The 17,691-nt window shown below is 41.6% G+C and overlaps 1 protein-coding gene and 1 long non-coding RNA gene across 2 annotated transcripts in view; both read right to left on the bottom strand.

Moving 5' to 3' along the window:
- Positions 1–14,594, bottom strand: part of Naa15 (N(alpha)-acetyltransferase 15, NatA auxiliary subunit) — a 59,970-nt gene extending 45,376 nt beyond the window's left edge. Inside the window, exon 1 of the mRNA NM_053089.3 lies at positions 14,234–14,594. Within this exon, the coding sequence (NP_444319.3) occupies positions 14,234–14,287 (54 nt within the window). The 5' untranslated portion in view covers positions 14,288–14,594. The remainder of the gene's footprint in view (positions 1–14,233) is intronic.
- On the bottom strand, positions 7,274–14,227 carry LOC108168868. The gene is made up of 2 exons (XR_001783830.2): positions 13,836–14,227; positions 7,274–11,566 (listed from the first exon to the last, which is right to left on the bottom strand). It is a non-coding gene; the product is annotated as an uncharacterized LOC108168868 (long non-coding RNA).
- Positions 14,595–17,691: the final 3,097 nt, after the last annotated feature.

The following is a 17,691-nucleotide window of genomic DNA, read 5'->3' as shown; positions in this document are numbered from 1 at the left end:
ACACACATGTACCATCTTGCTTGTTATCTTTGTAATGCTGTGCTAGGCCTAGGCCCATTTGCCCCATATGCTATACATTTAGGTTTTTTTTTTTCTTAAAGATTTATTTATTGATTATATGTTAAGTACACTGTAGCTGTCTTCAGACACTCCAGAAGAGGGAGTCAGATCTCGTTACCGATGGTTGTGAGCCACCATGTGGTTGCTGGGATTTGAACTCCGGACCTTCGGAAGAGCAGTCGGGTGCTCTTACCCACTGAGCCATCTCACCAGCCCGGACATTTAGTTTTTATTACAGCCTTTCCACAATGCAGTGTCTTTTAGGAACTTGTATGCCGAGATACAGATAGAATTTGTTTTGTTTTGTTTTATTTTTGGAGATAGTGTTTCTCTGTAGCCCTGGCTGTCCTGGAACTCACTCTGTAGATCAGGCTGGCCTCAAACTCAGAAATCTGCCTGCCCCTGTCTCCCGAGTGCTGGGATTAAAGGTGTGCACCACCACCCGGCTAAAATTCTTTATATACAAAGCAATCAAAAAGATACTTTTAACAATATAATTTTAAGCACTACCTATCTTACGACTTTTTAATAATTTGTTCTATATATATATATATATATATATATATATATATATATATACACACACACACACACACACACATATACATATGTGTGTGTGTGTGTGTGTGTGTGTATGTATGTATTTTCCCTGCATTTATGTCTGTGTATGTCAGATTCCCTGAAAGAGGAGTTACAGACAGTTATGAGCTGCTATGTTGATACTGGGAATTAAACCCATGTCCTCTGAAAGAACAGACAGTATTCTTAACCACTTAGCCATTTCTCTAACCCCATTACAATATTTTTAAAGGAATTTAAAAAGGTTTAGATCCATCAGCACATAAAAAGAAAAACAAATAAACAACAACAACAACAAAACCCTATCATTCTGGCTCAAAACAGATTTTCAACAAATTCTACAGTTTACAAAAACTAATTTGATGCAGTCCTTAAACATTGATTCTTAAAGTATCATTTTATGCAGACCCTATTATCATGGAGAAGAGAAAAAAGATTGCTATCTCTTTACCTGGTACAGCAACATGTCTGAAAGTAGAAAATTAATCCTTCCAGTATACTCTCCTACTCCCGGTTCTGCCATTATAAAAGCAAGCTTTCATTTCCCCCTTTATCTAAACAAGACTTCAAAAATCAAAACAAAACAAAAATACCATTACAGCTTCCTTGGAAAATCTAATAGATATTCCAAATGACTAACAAAAGATAATCACAGTATAGGATTTGAGGGAGTTGGGGTGTTCTCAGGCATGGTAGAACACACCTGTACTTGCTGCACTCAGAAAGATGAAATAGAATTGTTGCAAATCTGATGCCAACCTGGGCTAAATGCATGAGCTACAGAAGACTGTCTCAAAAACCAAACTTAAAGAGTTGGGCAGTGGTGGCTCACGCCTTTAATCCCAGCACTTGGGAGGCAGAAGCAGGTGGATTTCTGAGTTCGAGGCCAGCCTGATCTACAGTGAGTTCCAGGACAGCCAGGGCTACACAGAGAAACACTATCTTGAACATCACCCCCATCCCGGGGGTGGGGGGGTGGGGGTGTTACTAAGAGAAGCTAAGAGCACTGGATTCTCTTGCAAAAGACCAGGGTTCTTCAATTCCCAGCATCTACATGATAGCTTATAACAAACTGAAGCTCCAGTTCCAGAGAATCCCAGTGCCCGCTTCTAGGCATGCACATGGTACACACACCATACATACATACAGGTAAAATACTCACTCATATACATAAAATAGTATGTTTGGTTTTTTTTTAAATCAAAACCAAATGCTGGGCAATGGTGGCGCACACCTTTATCCCCAGCACTTGGGAGGCAGTAGCAGGTCTATCTCTGAGTTCAAGGCAGCCTGGTCTACAAAGTGAGTTCCAGGACAGCCAAGGCTATATCCTATCTCAAAAAATAAAATAAAACAATTTAAAATAAACACCAGCTCCATCATTTATTTCTGCAGCTTGGTCTTCAGGTGGATTCCTGCCCCATGCCACCCTCCCCCAAAAAAACACCTGGAGCAGGGACTGTCCCTGAACCCCTGAACCTGCTGCTTGTGATTCCCATTCCCCTAATCCTGCAGTGACTCTGTGTGTGTGTGTGTGTGTGTGTGTGTGTGTGTGTGTGTGTAGAGTGGTGTATTATACCCAGAGTGGGGCTTCTCCCTCCTCAGAGAAGGAGAGAAAGAGAAACTGAGAGAGGATCTGGGAGGAGGGGATGGCTGGGATTGGGATGGAAAGTGAATACATAAATTTTAAAAATAAAATAGGGTTGAAAGGAGCTGGGCATGATGATACACGCCTATAATCACAGCACTCAAGAGGTAGAGGCAGGCAGATTTTTCTGTGAGTTTAAGGTCAAGCTGGTCTACATGAGACCTTAAAGTTAAGGAATTGTTTTAAAAGAAACAAGCAATATAATTCATATCATAAAGAGGAGAAAGCAACTCTACACAACAATCTGAACTAGGATTTTTGCTTCTGGTTTGGTGTGTCGTTTCTGTTTTGGCGAAGGATAAGGAAGTGGTGCAGGAGACTAAAACTGGAACTGTGAAGTAAATTCTCTTACTCTTAACACATCTGAGTTACATCCCTAAGCATTAAGTTTTTTGGTTTTGTTTTGTTTGTTTGTTTTTTATGGTTTTTCAAGACAGGGTTTCTCTGTGTAGCTCTGGCTGTCTTGAAACTCACTTTGTAGACCAGGCTGGCCTCGAACTCAGAAATCCGCCTGCCTCTGCCTCCCGAGTGCTGGGATTAAAGTTGTGAGCCACCACGCCTGGCTTTGAGACAGGATCTTACAAAGTAACTTAGAATGACTTTGAACTATCCCAGGGTGATGACCTGCAACTCTAAATCCTCCCTCTGCTTCCCAGAATGCCATGACTCTGTCTACTATTGGCTTAAACTTTTTCTCCCTCTTTGTAAAGTCTCAACTTTAATGCAAGTTTATATTACAAGCTAAGTATGCTTAGAGTTTAGATAGCTAAGTGTACACTTTCTATTCCAGGGAAATCCCTAAAAGCCAAGATCACAACCATCAAATGAAGTTCCCTCCACATCCTAATATGCACATTGAGAACTGTCATTCTCAAATCCTCTCTCATTTATTAACAGCAGAACTATAAAATGACATTCTTTTAAGAATAAACTTTGCTAATAGTTTTCTCTTATCAACATAAGACTGTCTGAGCCAGGGGTAGATGCCTTTAACCCCAGCACTTGGGAGGCAGAAGCAGGAGGTATCTCTGTGAGTTCGAGGCCAGCCTGGTCTACTGATCAAGTTCCAGGACAGTCAGGGCTACACAGAGAAACCCGATCTCAAAAAGCCCAAATATTTAAAAAACTAAAAACAAAAACCCCACCCTAACATATGTGAATATTTATATTCATGGTTATATTACACACAGTGGCCCCACTCTAGCTGTGTAAAAATCACTGAAGAGCTTTATAAACACATAAGACATCGTATCCTTTAAAGCAGTTCTCAGCCTTCCTAATGCTGCAACCCTTTAGTACTCCAACCCTAAAATTATTTTCATTGCTACTTCTTAACTGTAATTTTGCTACTGTTATGAATGGTAAGGTAAACATGTGTATTTTCCAATGGTCTTAGTCACTCACACCTTTGAAAGGATCATTCAACGTTAAAGGAACTGGGACCCACAGACTGAGAACCCCTGCTTTAGAGACTAACTCAGCAGAGCAGGCACCTGACAACTTTTAATTCTAGCAATTTCTTCTTCAATGCCAAAACAAGCAAAATGAACGGTCAAAAATTTCCTTTTATCATGCTTCTATAACAAGAGGCCAAGCAAATGAATTAATATCATGATTCATCCATAAATACAATTTCCAGGGTCTTACCAAATAAATAGCATAGGCTCTGCCTAATATCCTACAATTACCCTGTATAATAATACAGTCTGGGGCTGGTGAGATGGCTCAGTGGGTAAGAGCACCCGACTGCTCTTCCGAAGGTCCTGAGTTCAAATCCCAGCAACCACATGGTAGCTCACAACCACCCTTAATGAGATCTGATGCCCTCTTCTGGTGCGTCTGAAGACAGCTACAGTGTACTTACATATAATAAATAAATAAATAAATAAAAATAAAATTTAAAAAATTAAAAAAAAAAGATTCTTTAAAAAAAAAAAATACAGTCTACACCATCAAGGGCCCAGCTCAACTTTCTCCAAAAATATTCATATAAACACATAACTCAAAGAGCTATCTCTCTTGTTTTGTAATTACTATTTTAATACTTGTTTTATGAAACAAATGTTTATCTAGCTTCTACTGTAGCACATTACCCAATATGGACAGAGCAATTAACAAAACAAAGTCCCATCATAAAACACATATTTTAATTGCAGAAACTATGTGATAAATATACGGCTAAGTGTATCTATCAAATGGTCATAAATTATATTGGAGAAGAATAAAACCATGAAGGAAGAAAGAAAATAGGTTGAGAAATATTCCTGATCAAAGGTTTGACCAACATTTAGAGACTCCGCCTACATACAGGCCCCAAAAGAAATGTTAGGTGAAGTTTCCTGGAAGAGAACATTCCTTTTTTTTTTTTTTAAAGATTTTATTTATTTATTATATGTAAGTACACTGTAGCTGTCTTCAGATCTCATCACAGATGGTTGTGCACCACCATGCAGTTGCTGGGATTTGAACTCAGGACCTCTGGAAGAGCAGTCAGTGTTTTTACCCGCTGAGCCATCTTGCCAGCCCGGAAGAGAACATTCCTAACACATGCTCCCTCATGGACTTTTTATGTCCAAATGCACTTTTATGAATTAATAAAGGCAGTAAGATAGCACACTAAAAAGAATAATCCAGTTGAGATCATCTAGTCAGCAGCACTCCAGTCCTCCAATCCTGCAAGGTGTCAACTGTCCCTCTCTGGAAAACTCTAGTCAGTGTTTCACAATGACTGGGATGGCAGTTTTAGTATCAAATATGAATCTATGTGAGCCCCACAAATGACCCTAGACTATATGGCTTTGTAATACCTACAGAATGAAATGGTAAGTTCAGTTCCTATAAAGCATTTGTCTCTTTTGTAATACAGCATTATCTATTAAGGTGGTATACACCTTTACCCAGCACCAGGAAGGCAGAGGCAAGTGGAGTTCCAGAACAACCAGGGCTACACAGAGAAACCTATCTCACAAAAAAGAAAAAAAAAAAAGAAGAAAGAAATAAAGAAAAAGAAAACAGAAAAAAAAAACCTGAACTGTAGTTATCTTTTTTTAATTTTCTATCCTCCTCAAATAACCAAATGTTTGTATGTGTTAACCTGTCTTGCCCAAAATAATTTTATTTCCTGTATATAAGTGTTTTGCCTGCATGTATGTATATATGTATGTACACCTCATTGAGTGTCTGGTACCCACCAGATCAAAAGATAACAAATTAAGGATAGTCATGAGCCAATATGTAGATGCTGGGAGCTGAATCCAGGTCCCTGCAAGAGAAACAAGTACTCTTAACTGATGAGCCATCTCTCCAGTCCAAAGAGATCACTTTTTAAAAATTTAGTCAAGAAATATAGCATTTTTAAATACATGTATGCTTTATCAATTTAAATGAAAATATAACAAATTTGTTCCTTCATACCACATCTCATTCAAAAACAAACTTTAGAGCAAAAATTTTAAAGCAAATATTAACGAAGGATTCATATATATATATATATATATATATATATATATATTTTTTTTTTTTTTTTTTTTTTTTTTTTTGGGTTTTCGAGACAGGGTTTCTCTGTATAGCTCTGGCTGTCCTGGAACTCACTTTGTATACCCGAACTCAGAAATCCGCCTGCCTCTGCCTCCCGAGTGCTGGGATTAAAGGCGTGCACCACCAAGCCCGGCTTAAGATTTTTATTTCTTAATCAATTTTTTATATTTATAAAAATTAGGGTTAGAGAGATATTTCACTGACTGTTAGAGATGGTTAGAAAACACTGACTGTTCTCGAGAAGTCCTGAGTTCAATTCCCAGCATGGTGGCTCACAACAATCTGTAAAGTGATCAGATGCCTTCTTCTGGTGTGTCTGAATATAGCTACAATGTACTTATATACATAAAATAATTATTTTTAATTGATTTTTATAGTAAAATATGATGTTTACATTATACCAAAACTGCATTTAGTATTCTGTTCCTTTTGTTTTTGTTAGTGGTGATGTTTGTGGCTGGCCTCCAACTCAGAGATATATGCCTGCTTCTGCCTCCTGAGTGCTAGACTAAAAAAAGCCTGACCAATCTTTGTTTTACTCCTTGAGACAGGTCTTATGTTGCCCAGCCTTGACAGAACTCACTCTGAAGCAAGCAGTCCTTGAATTTGCTAGCCTCCTGCCTCAGCTTTCCTATTGCTAGAATTACAGAGGTAATACTAGATGTCGCTAAGGTTATAAGCCCGCACTACCAGGCCCAGATACTGTTTTCACATATTTACAGAAAAGAGATACTTCAACACACATGCAACATAAAATATCCAAATCAGTAGCTGGTACATCCATCAATTCAAACAGTTATGTGCTAGAAACAGTCAAAAATCCCCTCTGCTAGATATTTTGCTAGATATCTGCTAGATAATTAACTGTTGCCAACCAGAGCTGCACTGCTGTTCTACAGAACACTAGAAGTTATTCCTCCAACTGTCCCTTGACTCAATAACCATCTCCTTTCTGTCCTCCCCAAAACTCTGTTGTACTTTTTCTTCTTGCTCTGTGGACAGGGTCTCACTACATAAGACAGCTCAGCTGTGCTGGAATTTATAATCATCCTCCCTGTTTCCCTAGTGTTCCAACAGGCCTGAGTCAGGCGGCATAGTCTTTTTTGTTTTTTGTTTTTCGAGACAGGGTTTTTCTGTATAGCTCTGGCTGTCCTGGAACTCACTTTGTAGACCAGGCTGGCCTCAAACTCAGAAATCCGCCTGTCTCTGCCTCTGCCTCCCAAGTGCTGGGATTAAAGGCGTGCGCCACCATGCCCGGCTAAGCGGTATAGTCTTAAGGAGAAAAAAAAGAAAGAAAGAAAGAAAGAAAGAAAGAAAGAAAATCAAAAAAGATTCGCTAGCCCAGCTCTTTATCACTAAGCTACACTCTCAGCCTAAAAATTAATGTACAGAAGGTGACCTTACAGTAGGTAAAATTTCATTTCTATTTTTTTATAGTTTAATCCACACTTTTTTTTTTTTACATTTTAAATATATTTATTTTGTGTGTGTTTGCACACTACTATAGCACACATGTTAAAGTCAGAGGACAAGTTATTAGAATCTATCTATTCTCTCCTTTCACCATGTGTGTTCTGGGAATCAAACGCTGATCATCAAATTTGGCACCTTTACCTACTAAACCACTGGCCTAAACCACACCATCTTAAACCCGTCCCAACCCTTTAAGACACTGACATAAGTGTCTTTAGCTATAACTGACCCTTGAGAGTTGGAAAACAATTGAAAATGTCTTAGGGATGGAGATAGATGGCCCAGCAGTTAAGAGCACTTACTTGTGGCTCTTACAGAAGACCTGCCTGAGTTCAATTCTCAGAACCCACATGGTAGCTCACAACCATCAATAATCCCAGTCCCAGGGAATCACCCAAGCCCAGACTTGATGCATGTACATGCATGCCAGCAAAACATTAACACGCATAAAATAAAAATAAAGTAAAAAAATGTCCTGAATGTGCAAGAAGCAAAAACTAATTCATAATCAAACATGTAAGCCAAGGTACTTCTGGCAAAGTTCATCTACATCATGTTCTACAGCTCACTGCAACAGCCTTGGCTCCAAACACACAGCGTGTACCCATTGTGCTGCATGTACCATCAAGCTGCATAATACCAACTAACACTGCCTGGTGCACTCCATCTAAGGTTCACTAGTTACAACTATTGAGTTGCTGGCTTGAGTTTTACGATTTAAAAAATCATTTGATGACTTTTGACTTGAAGATTAGGACAACTCTGAAAAACAACACTAAAGGTATTCAATATTCTGCAGTAGCAAATATTCAGTAGAGACTTAATTCTTCATGTAAAAATAAATAAGCCCATATAACTCACTAGTGTCCTGTCTAATTTCATTTCCTATTGCTGTAATAAAATATGACAGATGCAACTTGGGAGAGAAAAGGGTTTATTTTAGCTCACACTTCCAGGTTACAGTGCTAACTGTAGAGAAGGAACTGTAGGCAACAGGAACTTGAGAGCTGTCTTAGAAAGGGTTTCTATTGCTGTGATAAAACACCATGACCAGAAGCAACCTGAGGAGAAAAGGGTTTATTTCATCTTTCTTCCCTGAATGATGTAAAGTCTAGTTCCTCATTCCTAGCTCTAGCTGCAAACCTTACTTTAACTTCAGTCTGTTTACTTAATAACAATATCTGCATGGCACCAGCAGGATAGCTCAGTAGGTACAGATGCCTGGTGCCCAGCCTGTTGAACTGAGTTTGATCCCCAGTACCCACGTGGTAAAAGTAGAGAACCAACTGCCACAAACTGGCTCTGATCACCACATATCCCACTGCAGTATTATGCATGTGCACGTGCATGTGCACACACATACACAAAATAAATAAAAATTTAAACTAAACGTCTTCCTTTTGGGGCCAGAGAGATGGCTCAGTGTGGTTAAGAGCACTGGTTTCTCTTCCAGGAAAGTCAGGTTCTATTCCCAGTACCTACATGGTGGCTCTCACAGCTGTCTATGACTCCAGGATATGAATTCTTCACACAGAAATATTTTGTCCTGGGGCTGGAGAGATGGCTCAGCGGTTAAGAGCACGGACTGCTCTTCCGAAGGTCCTGAGTTCAAATCCCAGCAACCACATGGTGGCTCACAACCATCTGTAATGGAATCTGATGCCCTCTTCTGGTGTGTCTGAAGACAGCTACAGTGTACTTATATACATAAAATAAATCTTTAAAAAAAAAAAGAAATATTTTGTCCTAAGCTCAACCAACTGACAAGACTAAAATTCAAATAATAATAGTAGTTAAGTATTCCAACTTAGATTTTATTTTCTCCTAACGCACATTAGTAGATAAAAAGTTAAAGAAAAAAATGCAGCAGTGTAACAACCAGCATGCTGATATCTGATTGCAGGCATTAAGGACATTCCACTTTCCAAGTGAGCTGAACGGTATAGGTATGAGTTTTGCCCACACCTTTCAAGAACACCTTTTCTACCCTAAACCCTAGATCCCAAAAAAGTGAGCTAAAGCTAGGTGGTGGCACACACCTTTGATCCCAGCACTCCTGAGACAGAAGCAAGCAGATCTCTGAATTCAAAGCCAGACTGGACTACAGAAAGAGTACCAGGACAGCCAGGGTCACACAAAGAAACCATGTCTCAAAACACTGAAGGGGGTGGGGGTAGCCAGAGATGAGCAGAGGAGTCGGGGAGAGGAGAGTAAAGCTCTGAGCAAGTCTCAAACTATCTGGATGAACAAATAGCAACAAAGGTACGTATGCAGAAACCACAATTTCCTAATTACATAATCTTGTAAATATATTAAAACCATGTGAAAATTTAAAAGGAAAGACTAGCAAGCAATCAAGCAAATCTTACACAATACAATATATATTTATTTGTAACATCACATTTACCTTCATTTTGTTTTGTTTTGTTTTGTTTTTTTGAGACAGGGTGTATCTGTGTAGCCCTGGCTGTCCTGGAACTCACTCTGTAAACCAGGCTGGCCTCGAACTCAGAAATCTACCTGCCTCTGCCTCCCAAGTGCTGGGATTAAAGGCATGCACCACCACTGCCCAGCTTACCTTACCAGCTTTTAAAAAAAAAAATTAACTTCTTTCCCCTAAATGAACTAGAGACAAAAATTTTGCAGATATTTTTTATCAATTTATTACAATGCTTATGCAGAAAACTCAATCCTGTGCAGGAAAGGAGGTGGCAAATATGCAGCAAACATTAATGTAGGTATCAAAACAAACTAAACTAAGTCAGGCAAATACACCGTAGAAATTACAAAATTTTGCAAAGTGATACTTAACTACCCACACTTAGTTTTAGCACTGGAGAATGCCCAACTTTTCCTTTACCAGACCAGAAAAGAAAAGGTGGGGAAAAGCTTAAAAATCAAATGGTGGCAAACAATTTGAGTCCATTCTGGTCTATACAGTGAGTTGCAGGACAATCAAAACTATGTGAGAGACATGATCTCTACCCCTACCCCTTCTCAAAAAAAGAAAAAGAAAAGTAAAAGAGAAAGCAAGAGAGCTAACACAATAAAAATTGTAACAGATGCAATTTTGAAACAAAACTATTACTTTGCTTGGTAACATTTTCTTCATTCCTAATGTCAGTCAACAATAAAAACATTGTATCTCCTTTTCTTCCATTTAGTGATTTACACACTCTTCTTGTTTATGTCTTATCACAATAAACCCTTTAGTGGGCTAGCAAATTGTCTCAGTGTATAAAGGTGCTTCCCCTCTAAAGACCTGAGTTTAATCTCTGAGACCCACAGAATTGGTAGAAAGACAACCAATTCCTGAAACTGTTCTCTAGCCTACACATATGAGCCTTGGCAGGAAGGAGGAAGGCATCTACAACATTCACAAACACACCCATGCTCCATTAATAAAATGCTTGAAAATAATAAATCCTTTTTGTACTGTGATTTTAGCAATGAAACTAAAGGTTTTTATCCCATCACGACCAAGAATCGTTATTCTATAAATGGTGTACCAACCCTACTAAGTCTATAATGCAAATATTACTTTTCAATAAAATAGAACAGACTACTGATACAAGTGAAAACTTGGGTGAGCCACAAGGAAATTCTTCTGCACGGAAGAAATGTCAATCTGTAAGTTCTATACTTTATGATTCTCTTTAGTAGATATTCTTTTTAAATTACATAAATAGGAGCCACATTAGTCATGGTTGCTGGAAGGTGAGAATAGAGAGAAAGGGAAGAACATAGGTGGATGTGGTTCTAAAGGGCAGTATAGGGCTCCTCTGTGTTTCCATAGACTGTCTTATATCTTGACTGTAAGGACAGAACCTACCTGTGTAATAGCACTGCAGAGAACTAAACACACAACTACAAGTAAAACTTGGGAAACACTAGTAAAATTGGTAAACACTAACAATGTTACAATCAACTATAAGACTTGTAAGATACTAATTTGTAAAAGTATACAAAGAATATGTTTTATTTCTCAAACTGTATGTAACTTTATGGCTCTCTCAAAATTAAAAAAAAAAGTGATTTTTTTTCTTTTCTTTTTTTCTTTTAGGAGAGAGAATATATGCAACCCAGTGGTAGAGAATAGTTACCTAGCAATGTTCAAAGCCCTGGAGTCAATTTCAGCATGAGCATATACACAGGCACACAGCTGACTCTGCTCAGCACAGTGGCTCACATCTGCTATCCAAGTACTGGAAGGCTGAGGTAGGTGGAATACCAAGAACTGGGGAGCCAGTCTGAACTACAAAGTAAAACCTTGTCTCAAAAGAGAAAAACCAAACAATAAAAGGGTGTCATTAACAGTTGGAAAACTTGAGTATTAGGAAAAAGAATCTGTTAATGATATTACAACTGTACAAGGCAATGTCTCTATTCCTTTTTTTTTAAAATATTTATTTATTTATTATTATATGTAAGTACACTGTAGCTGTCTTCAGACACTCCAGAAGAGGGTGTCAGATCTTGTTATGGATGGTTGTGAGCCACCATGTCTCTATTCCTAAGGGTGAAGCATAGTCTGAGGCTTTCCTTTGTTTCAGGTTAAGTGTATTTTTGGGACTCTTGATTTTTCTCACACACACACACACACACACACACACACACACACACAGCCCAGTCAGTATAATGGGAGAGTTGGAAGCACATCTCTGCTTGTATTTAGCACAGGGTTCAACCTCCAGCATTATAAGGGAGAATAGGAGGGAAAGGGGAGCAAAGGGACTGGATGGGTAAGCCCTGAAAGAAAACTATGCTATATAGTTCTACCCTCACATCACTTAGTCTTAAAAGACTTGGGAATAACTCAGATGGATGGCCTGCTCACATGCTAAAGCCCTGGTGAGATCTCCAGCACAGGAAAAATAACAGCAACTGGTCTTTGGCTGGTAAGATGCTCAGTGAGGAAGGGAAAAAAAAAAAAAAAAAAAAAAAAAAAAACCACTGGCTGCCAAATCTATTCCTATATTGTTTTTTTCAAGACAGGGTCTCACTGTATATCTGACTTTCCTGAATCTCCGTATCAGAGCCAGCTGGCCTCGAACTCACAAATATCTCCTGCCTCCACCTCCCAAGTGTTGGGATTAAAGGCAGACAATATTAAGCCCAGCTTTTTGCTGCCAAATCTGTTGACCTGAGTTTAATCTCAGGAACTCCCACATGGTGGAAGAGAACCAACTCTTGGAAGTTGCCCTCTGACCTCTCCACACATAAAAAAATAAAATCATTCTAGAACTGTCACAAGAAGTGCATAGTAGTTCTCATCTGTAATCCCACCTCTTGGGATGCTGAGGCAGAAAAACTGCCAAGAGTTCCAGTCCAGCCTGGCTACAGAAAGTGAGATCTGTCTCAGAACACTAAAAACAAAAAACTATGCTACAAATCCACTTAAGACTTCTAAAGGTCTGAAAACAAAACGCCATTAAGTAGTACGGGAAGTGACTGTCTAATATGTTTTTCTACACAAATTGATTACATGGATAGTTCTGTAAAATCAATCACCTCAATATAAATGGTTATTTAGGATTTATTTATGTATTTTATGTATATAAGTGCTCTATTTCCTGAATGTCTTGCACCCCAGAAGAGGGCATCAGAGTCCACTATAGATGGTTGAGAACCACCATGTGGTTGCTGGGAACTCAGCTCAGGACCTGTGGAAGAACAGTCAATGACTGCTTTTATCCACTGAGCCATCTCTCTGGCCCATAAATAGCCAAAAAGAAAAAAGAAAAAGAAAAAAGAAAAAAAAAAAAAGAAAAGAAAAAGCCAAATATCTAATCTCCTTATTTTGTTGTCAAACGAATTATAACTGCAATCTAAAAGGCTAACACACACACACACTCCAAAATTCAAGTCAAGTTTGGCGAATACACTTAATTCTTTCACGCACAAAAAAGTTTGTATAAAAGAAGCTACCCTCACACTAACAACAAAAACTGCTACAATGTATTAATGACAGAGCCGATAAAGCAGGGCATAGTTTACAATGTAAACAGATTCAAGCCCATACCCCCGCAAGTTATCACTGCGTGTATTTTTATGCAAACCGCAAACATCTGAAGCACAGGGGATGAGTTTGAGATAGCGTCAACAAGATCCATCTTAGAAGACACTTCTATTATCTCCTGCTAAGTTTTTGCACCGCTATTTTTAAAACTTCAGAGTAAGGGGTGGAGGGGGAGTCTGTACTGAAACTTCCTACCGGACCGCCCCTAGAAATGAGTCCCACCTCCCGGAGAAGGGTGTCGGGGTGGGGCCGTTTTGCTCTCCAACTAACAAACAAATGCTGCGTTTCCCACTCCCAAAAAAAGAGGCCGAGGGGCTGCAGGATCAAGTATGCAAGTGCCTGGATGGAGGTGACAGAGTAGCCTCCGCTTCTACAAGAGTCCATTCTTTCGAGTCCAACAGTGACCCCCGGCCGGGCGGGGACCGGTGAATCCCAGATGGGGAGGAAGAGGGAGGGACGGGGCCGGAGAGGGAGAAGTGCTTTCAAGCAATGAATGAGTCCCTGCCTCGGCCACACCACCTGTTCCTTCCGAGGGTGCCACCCCGACCAGCCGGCAGAATCCCTGTCCGGAGCGGGGCCGCGACTCCCGGCCCGTGCGGCCCGCTGCCCCGCTCAAGGCCAGGCTGCTCCTCCCTTCGCTCTAGGAGGGTAAACGGCAGCCGAGCCGTGCGGATGCCGGGGAGTCGGGGCCTAGTCCGGAACCGAGGCCTCGAAGCCCGCGGGCCGCGGCGCGCGGACGGAGGTGGGGGCGCTCCCGGGGCGAGACGAGAGCTGAGAGTGCGCCCCGCCAGCCAGCACAGCCGAGGTGGGGTCCCCGCGGGGTGGCCGGGTGCCCGCTCGCCCGCCCGGGCTCGGGGCTGACAGGCCCGGCTCCCAGCGAAACCATCCCCGGTGCCCGCTCGCCGCCTCACACTCACCAAGATCCGCTTGAAGAGCGCGTTCTCCTTGGGCGGGAGGCTCACGGCCGGCATGGTTCCGGCTCCTCCCGCGGCTCCCGCCACCGCCCGGCTCGCTCAGTCCGTTTGTCCGCCCGCCGCCGCCACTGCCGTTCCCGAGCTCACTTCAGCCTTGAAGCCTTCACTCCGCCGCCACTAGGCCTCCGGGGTCGCCGCGCCCGCCCTGTCCTGACACTCCCTTCGCCTCTTTTTTTTTTTCTTTTCTTTTTTTTCTCTCTCTCTCTCTCTCTCCTCCTTTTCCCCCTTTCTCACTTAACGCCGCCGCCACCTCCCCCCTCCCGGGTCTCCGTCGGCGGTTCACGTGGTAACTGAAAAGACCGACAGAGGCAGCCAAAATGGCGGACTCGGAGGGCTTTCCCACCCGGGTCACACCTCCCAACGCGCAGGCGCGGTGACCCGCTCTTCCCCACCCTCGATGCACCGGAGCCTGCCGGGAACGCGGAGGCCGGGCCGGCCTGCGGAGCCGCGGATTTCAGAGTTGGCTCTGCCGGTCCTGCCAGTGCCGTGTGCCTGGGAGGGCCGCCAATGACGCTTCCGCCGCCGCCGCCTCCTCTCTGGAAACAGACTTTCTGCCCCTTCTCGCTAGACCGGCCTGCCTTTCTCTCGGTGGGGTAGACTCACCCAGATGGTGTCATCATAGCTTGAGTATCAAGTGCCAAAATGGAGATGTTTTAAGAAGAGGTATAATGGTTCTAGGCCCAAGTGCCTGTATTGTGTACAGAAGGGAGCGAAGGGTAATTTGTGAACCGATCCGAAAAAGAGGGCTTAATCATCTTGAAAAGCCTCTAAGAGCTTGACCTATGAAATGGGCCCCGGCTGGCTAGGGTATCAGTGATTTTTGTTGACTATTGCTAGAGATAGCCAGGAAAGGTGTTGGCCAGATCCGAAGTGACATACTTATACTGCCAAAGGAGCCTCTGAAGGTTGAGGTATATTTATTTCATTGCTGAAGTCATATAATGCGAGGTTGAGGAACTGGCTGTGTGAGTCACCTTAATGTGGTGGAGTTGAGGGCCGAGACTCCTGGAGTTGGCTTCTAATTCATGCTTAGGGTTGTATCTGTTGAACTGCCTGTTAACAGAAATCCTCAATCCTTAGAGGCCAGACTCCACTGAGCAAGGTCAGGCCTGAGAGAGAAGAGGATCCAGACGTTTCATTACAGTTAACAATAAAACTTTACAAAATGGCAAGCCATTGAGTCACAAGAGCCATTTTACCCTTGATTATCTCATGTGGACCTTCTAGTAATCTGTGCATCCTGAGTCATAAAGATGTGCAGCAGTTTAGCTCCTTTAGGTCTGTTTTTGTTTGTTTTGTTTTGAGACAGGATTTCCCAGTGTTTCCCTGGCTATCCTGGAATTCGATCTCTTAAAAACCAAAAAGGGAGCAAGCTTAGAGCAGGCAAATCCTGGGGTATCCTTGAACACTAATCTCTCTAAAGATTTAGGAAAATTAAGTTGGTGAGATGGTTCAGTGGATTAAGGCACTTACTTTGCAAGCCTGACAGCCTGAATTTGACCCCTGAACTCACATGAAGATGGAAAAAGAGAAAAGGCTCCAAAGAGTTGTTCTCTAACCTCCATGTTGGCACACATAAATAACAAGTGAATTCTGGGCTGGAGAGGGAGTTCATAGGGGAAATGACCTGTTACTCTTGCAGAGAACCTAGGCTGGGTCCCAGCACCTCTGAAGAGGCCAGGTATACACAGGGTGCTCGCACAGACAAAAGGCTCATGCATATAAAATAGATAAGCCTAGAAGAAAATCCTTCACATACAAAGATGTAAGTAAATAAATAGCTTTTCTACAAGTGTGTGCTGTTGAAGAGCTAACCTGGTGCTTTATGCATGCCAGATAAGCACTTTTTTGTTGTTGTTTTTTTGAGACAGGGTTTCTCTGTGTAGCCCTGGCTGTCCTGGAACTCACTCTATAGACAAGGCTGGCCTCGAACTCAGAAATCCACCTGCCTCTGCCTCCCAAGTGCTGGGATTAAAGGCATGCGCCGCCACTGCCTGGCCAGATAAGCACTTCTACCATTAAGCTAGCTATACCCACAGCACTAAATGCAAATTTTGTTTTTTCAAATTGTACAAATAATTTTTTAAATTGTAAGGTTTTATTGGCATGTTAATTATACATAATAATGGTATTCATTATTTTTATACATGTACATGATATATTTCAATCATAGTCACACACATACATACCCTTACCATCTTGTCTCCCTTGACTACTTTTAATCCCCTTCCCACCAACTAGTAATTTGATTGGTTTGTTGGTTGGTGTCCCTAAGTAGCCCAGGCTTACCTTGAACCCATACCCTCCTTTGCTTTCCAAATGCCGAGAATATAGTTACTTTTCCAAGTCTAAGCAGCAGAGGTTTGGGTGGACCTGTTGTGTTGTAGAGCTGTTTTTGTGTTTGTGTGCATGTGTACTGGTGCCCACAGAGATCAGAGTACCAGATCCCTTGGAGCTGGAATTACAAGTGGTTGCAAGCCACCCAGCATGGTGCTAGGAAAGGAACCTAGATCTTCTGGAACAGCAGTAAGTACTCCTAACTGCCAGTCATCTCTCTCAGCCCAGACAGCAGGTTTTAAGGTTCAGTGAACACTGGTCTAATTACAACATTGATCTGATTCATTCCCGAGTTAAAATGCACCTGTAAATAATAGTCTGACCACACAGTCAGTGACATGATAGCCTGAACTCAATAATAAAACACCTACAGTGATCACTACAATACAACAGATAGAAATTGCATGTGAGCTATGCTTTGAGTGCTCTTTGTGCTTCCAGGAAGTAACAGCCAAGGCTGTATGGCCCTGCACTACACTGCTGCTGACCTTGCATCCTTCTCTATCACTGTGGCTGAAGGGCTTCCTCCCACTGGGTGTGGTGGCGCACATGTGTAATCCCAGAGCTGGGGAGGCCAGGGCAGAAGGACTTGAAGGATGAATTAGCAAAGCATGCAGGATGATTGCCTGGAGTGGGAGAGCAGGGGCCAGTCTGGACATGCTGTTAATAGAAAAGCATCAGAAAAGCTTCTGACTTCTTGTTTAATAAAAATTTGCATAAACAAGAAGCCATTCTTCAGGTCCTGAGCTTGATCTATGGACTTTATGTATCTACTGTTTTCTTCTCATCCCAACTCTTGCTCTCCCTCCCCCAACCCCCACCCCACCCCAACTTGAACACATGTCTCTTCGTGGAAAGATCCAGTGCTGAAACTGTTTTCTAGCTGCTACCTCAAATCCCCTCTTACCTAGGTCACAAATAGGGTTTTTAGCATTTAAATTCAAGACATGGTTTAAATGAATTTTATGAAAGACATGTACCAAACTATATGATAGCTATTAGCTTCTTGTTGGATTCTTTTTCAAGATGGGAGTTTCATCCACAGCTGCCTCCCCCCAACTGTA

The sequence above is a fragment of the Mus musculus genome, chromosome 3 (genome assembly GCF_000001635.26).
Source record: "Mus musculus strain C57BL/6J chromosome 3, GRCm38.p6 C57BL/6J".
In the NCBI taxonomy this organism is placed as follows: Eukaryota; Metazoa; Chordata; class Mammalia; order Rodentia; family Muridae; genus Mus; species Mus musculus.
The sequence above is the reverse complement of the archived record's forward strand: the minus strand, read 5'-3'. Positions and strand labels throughout refer to the sequence as shown.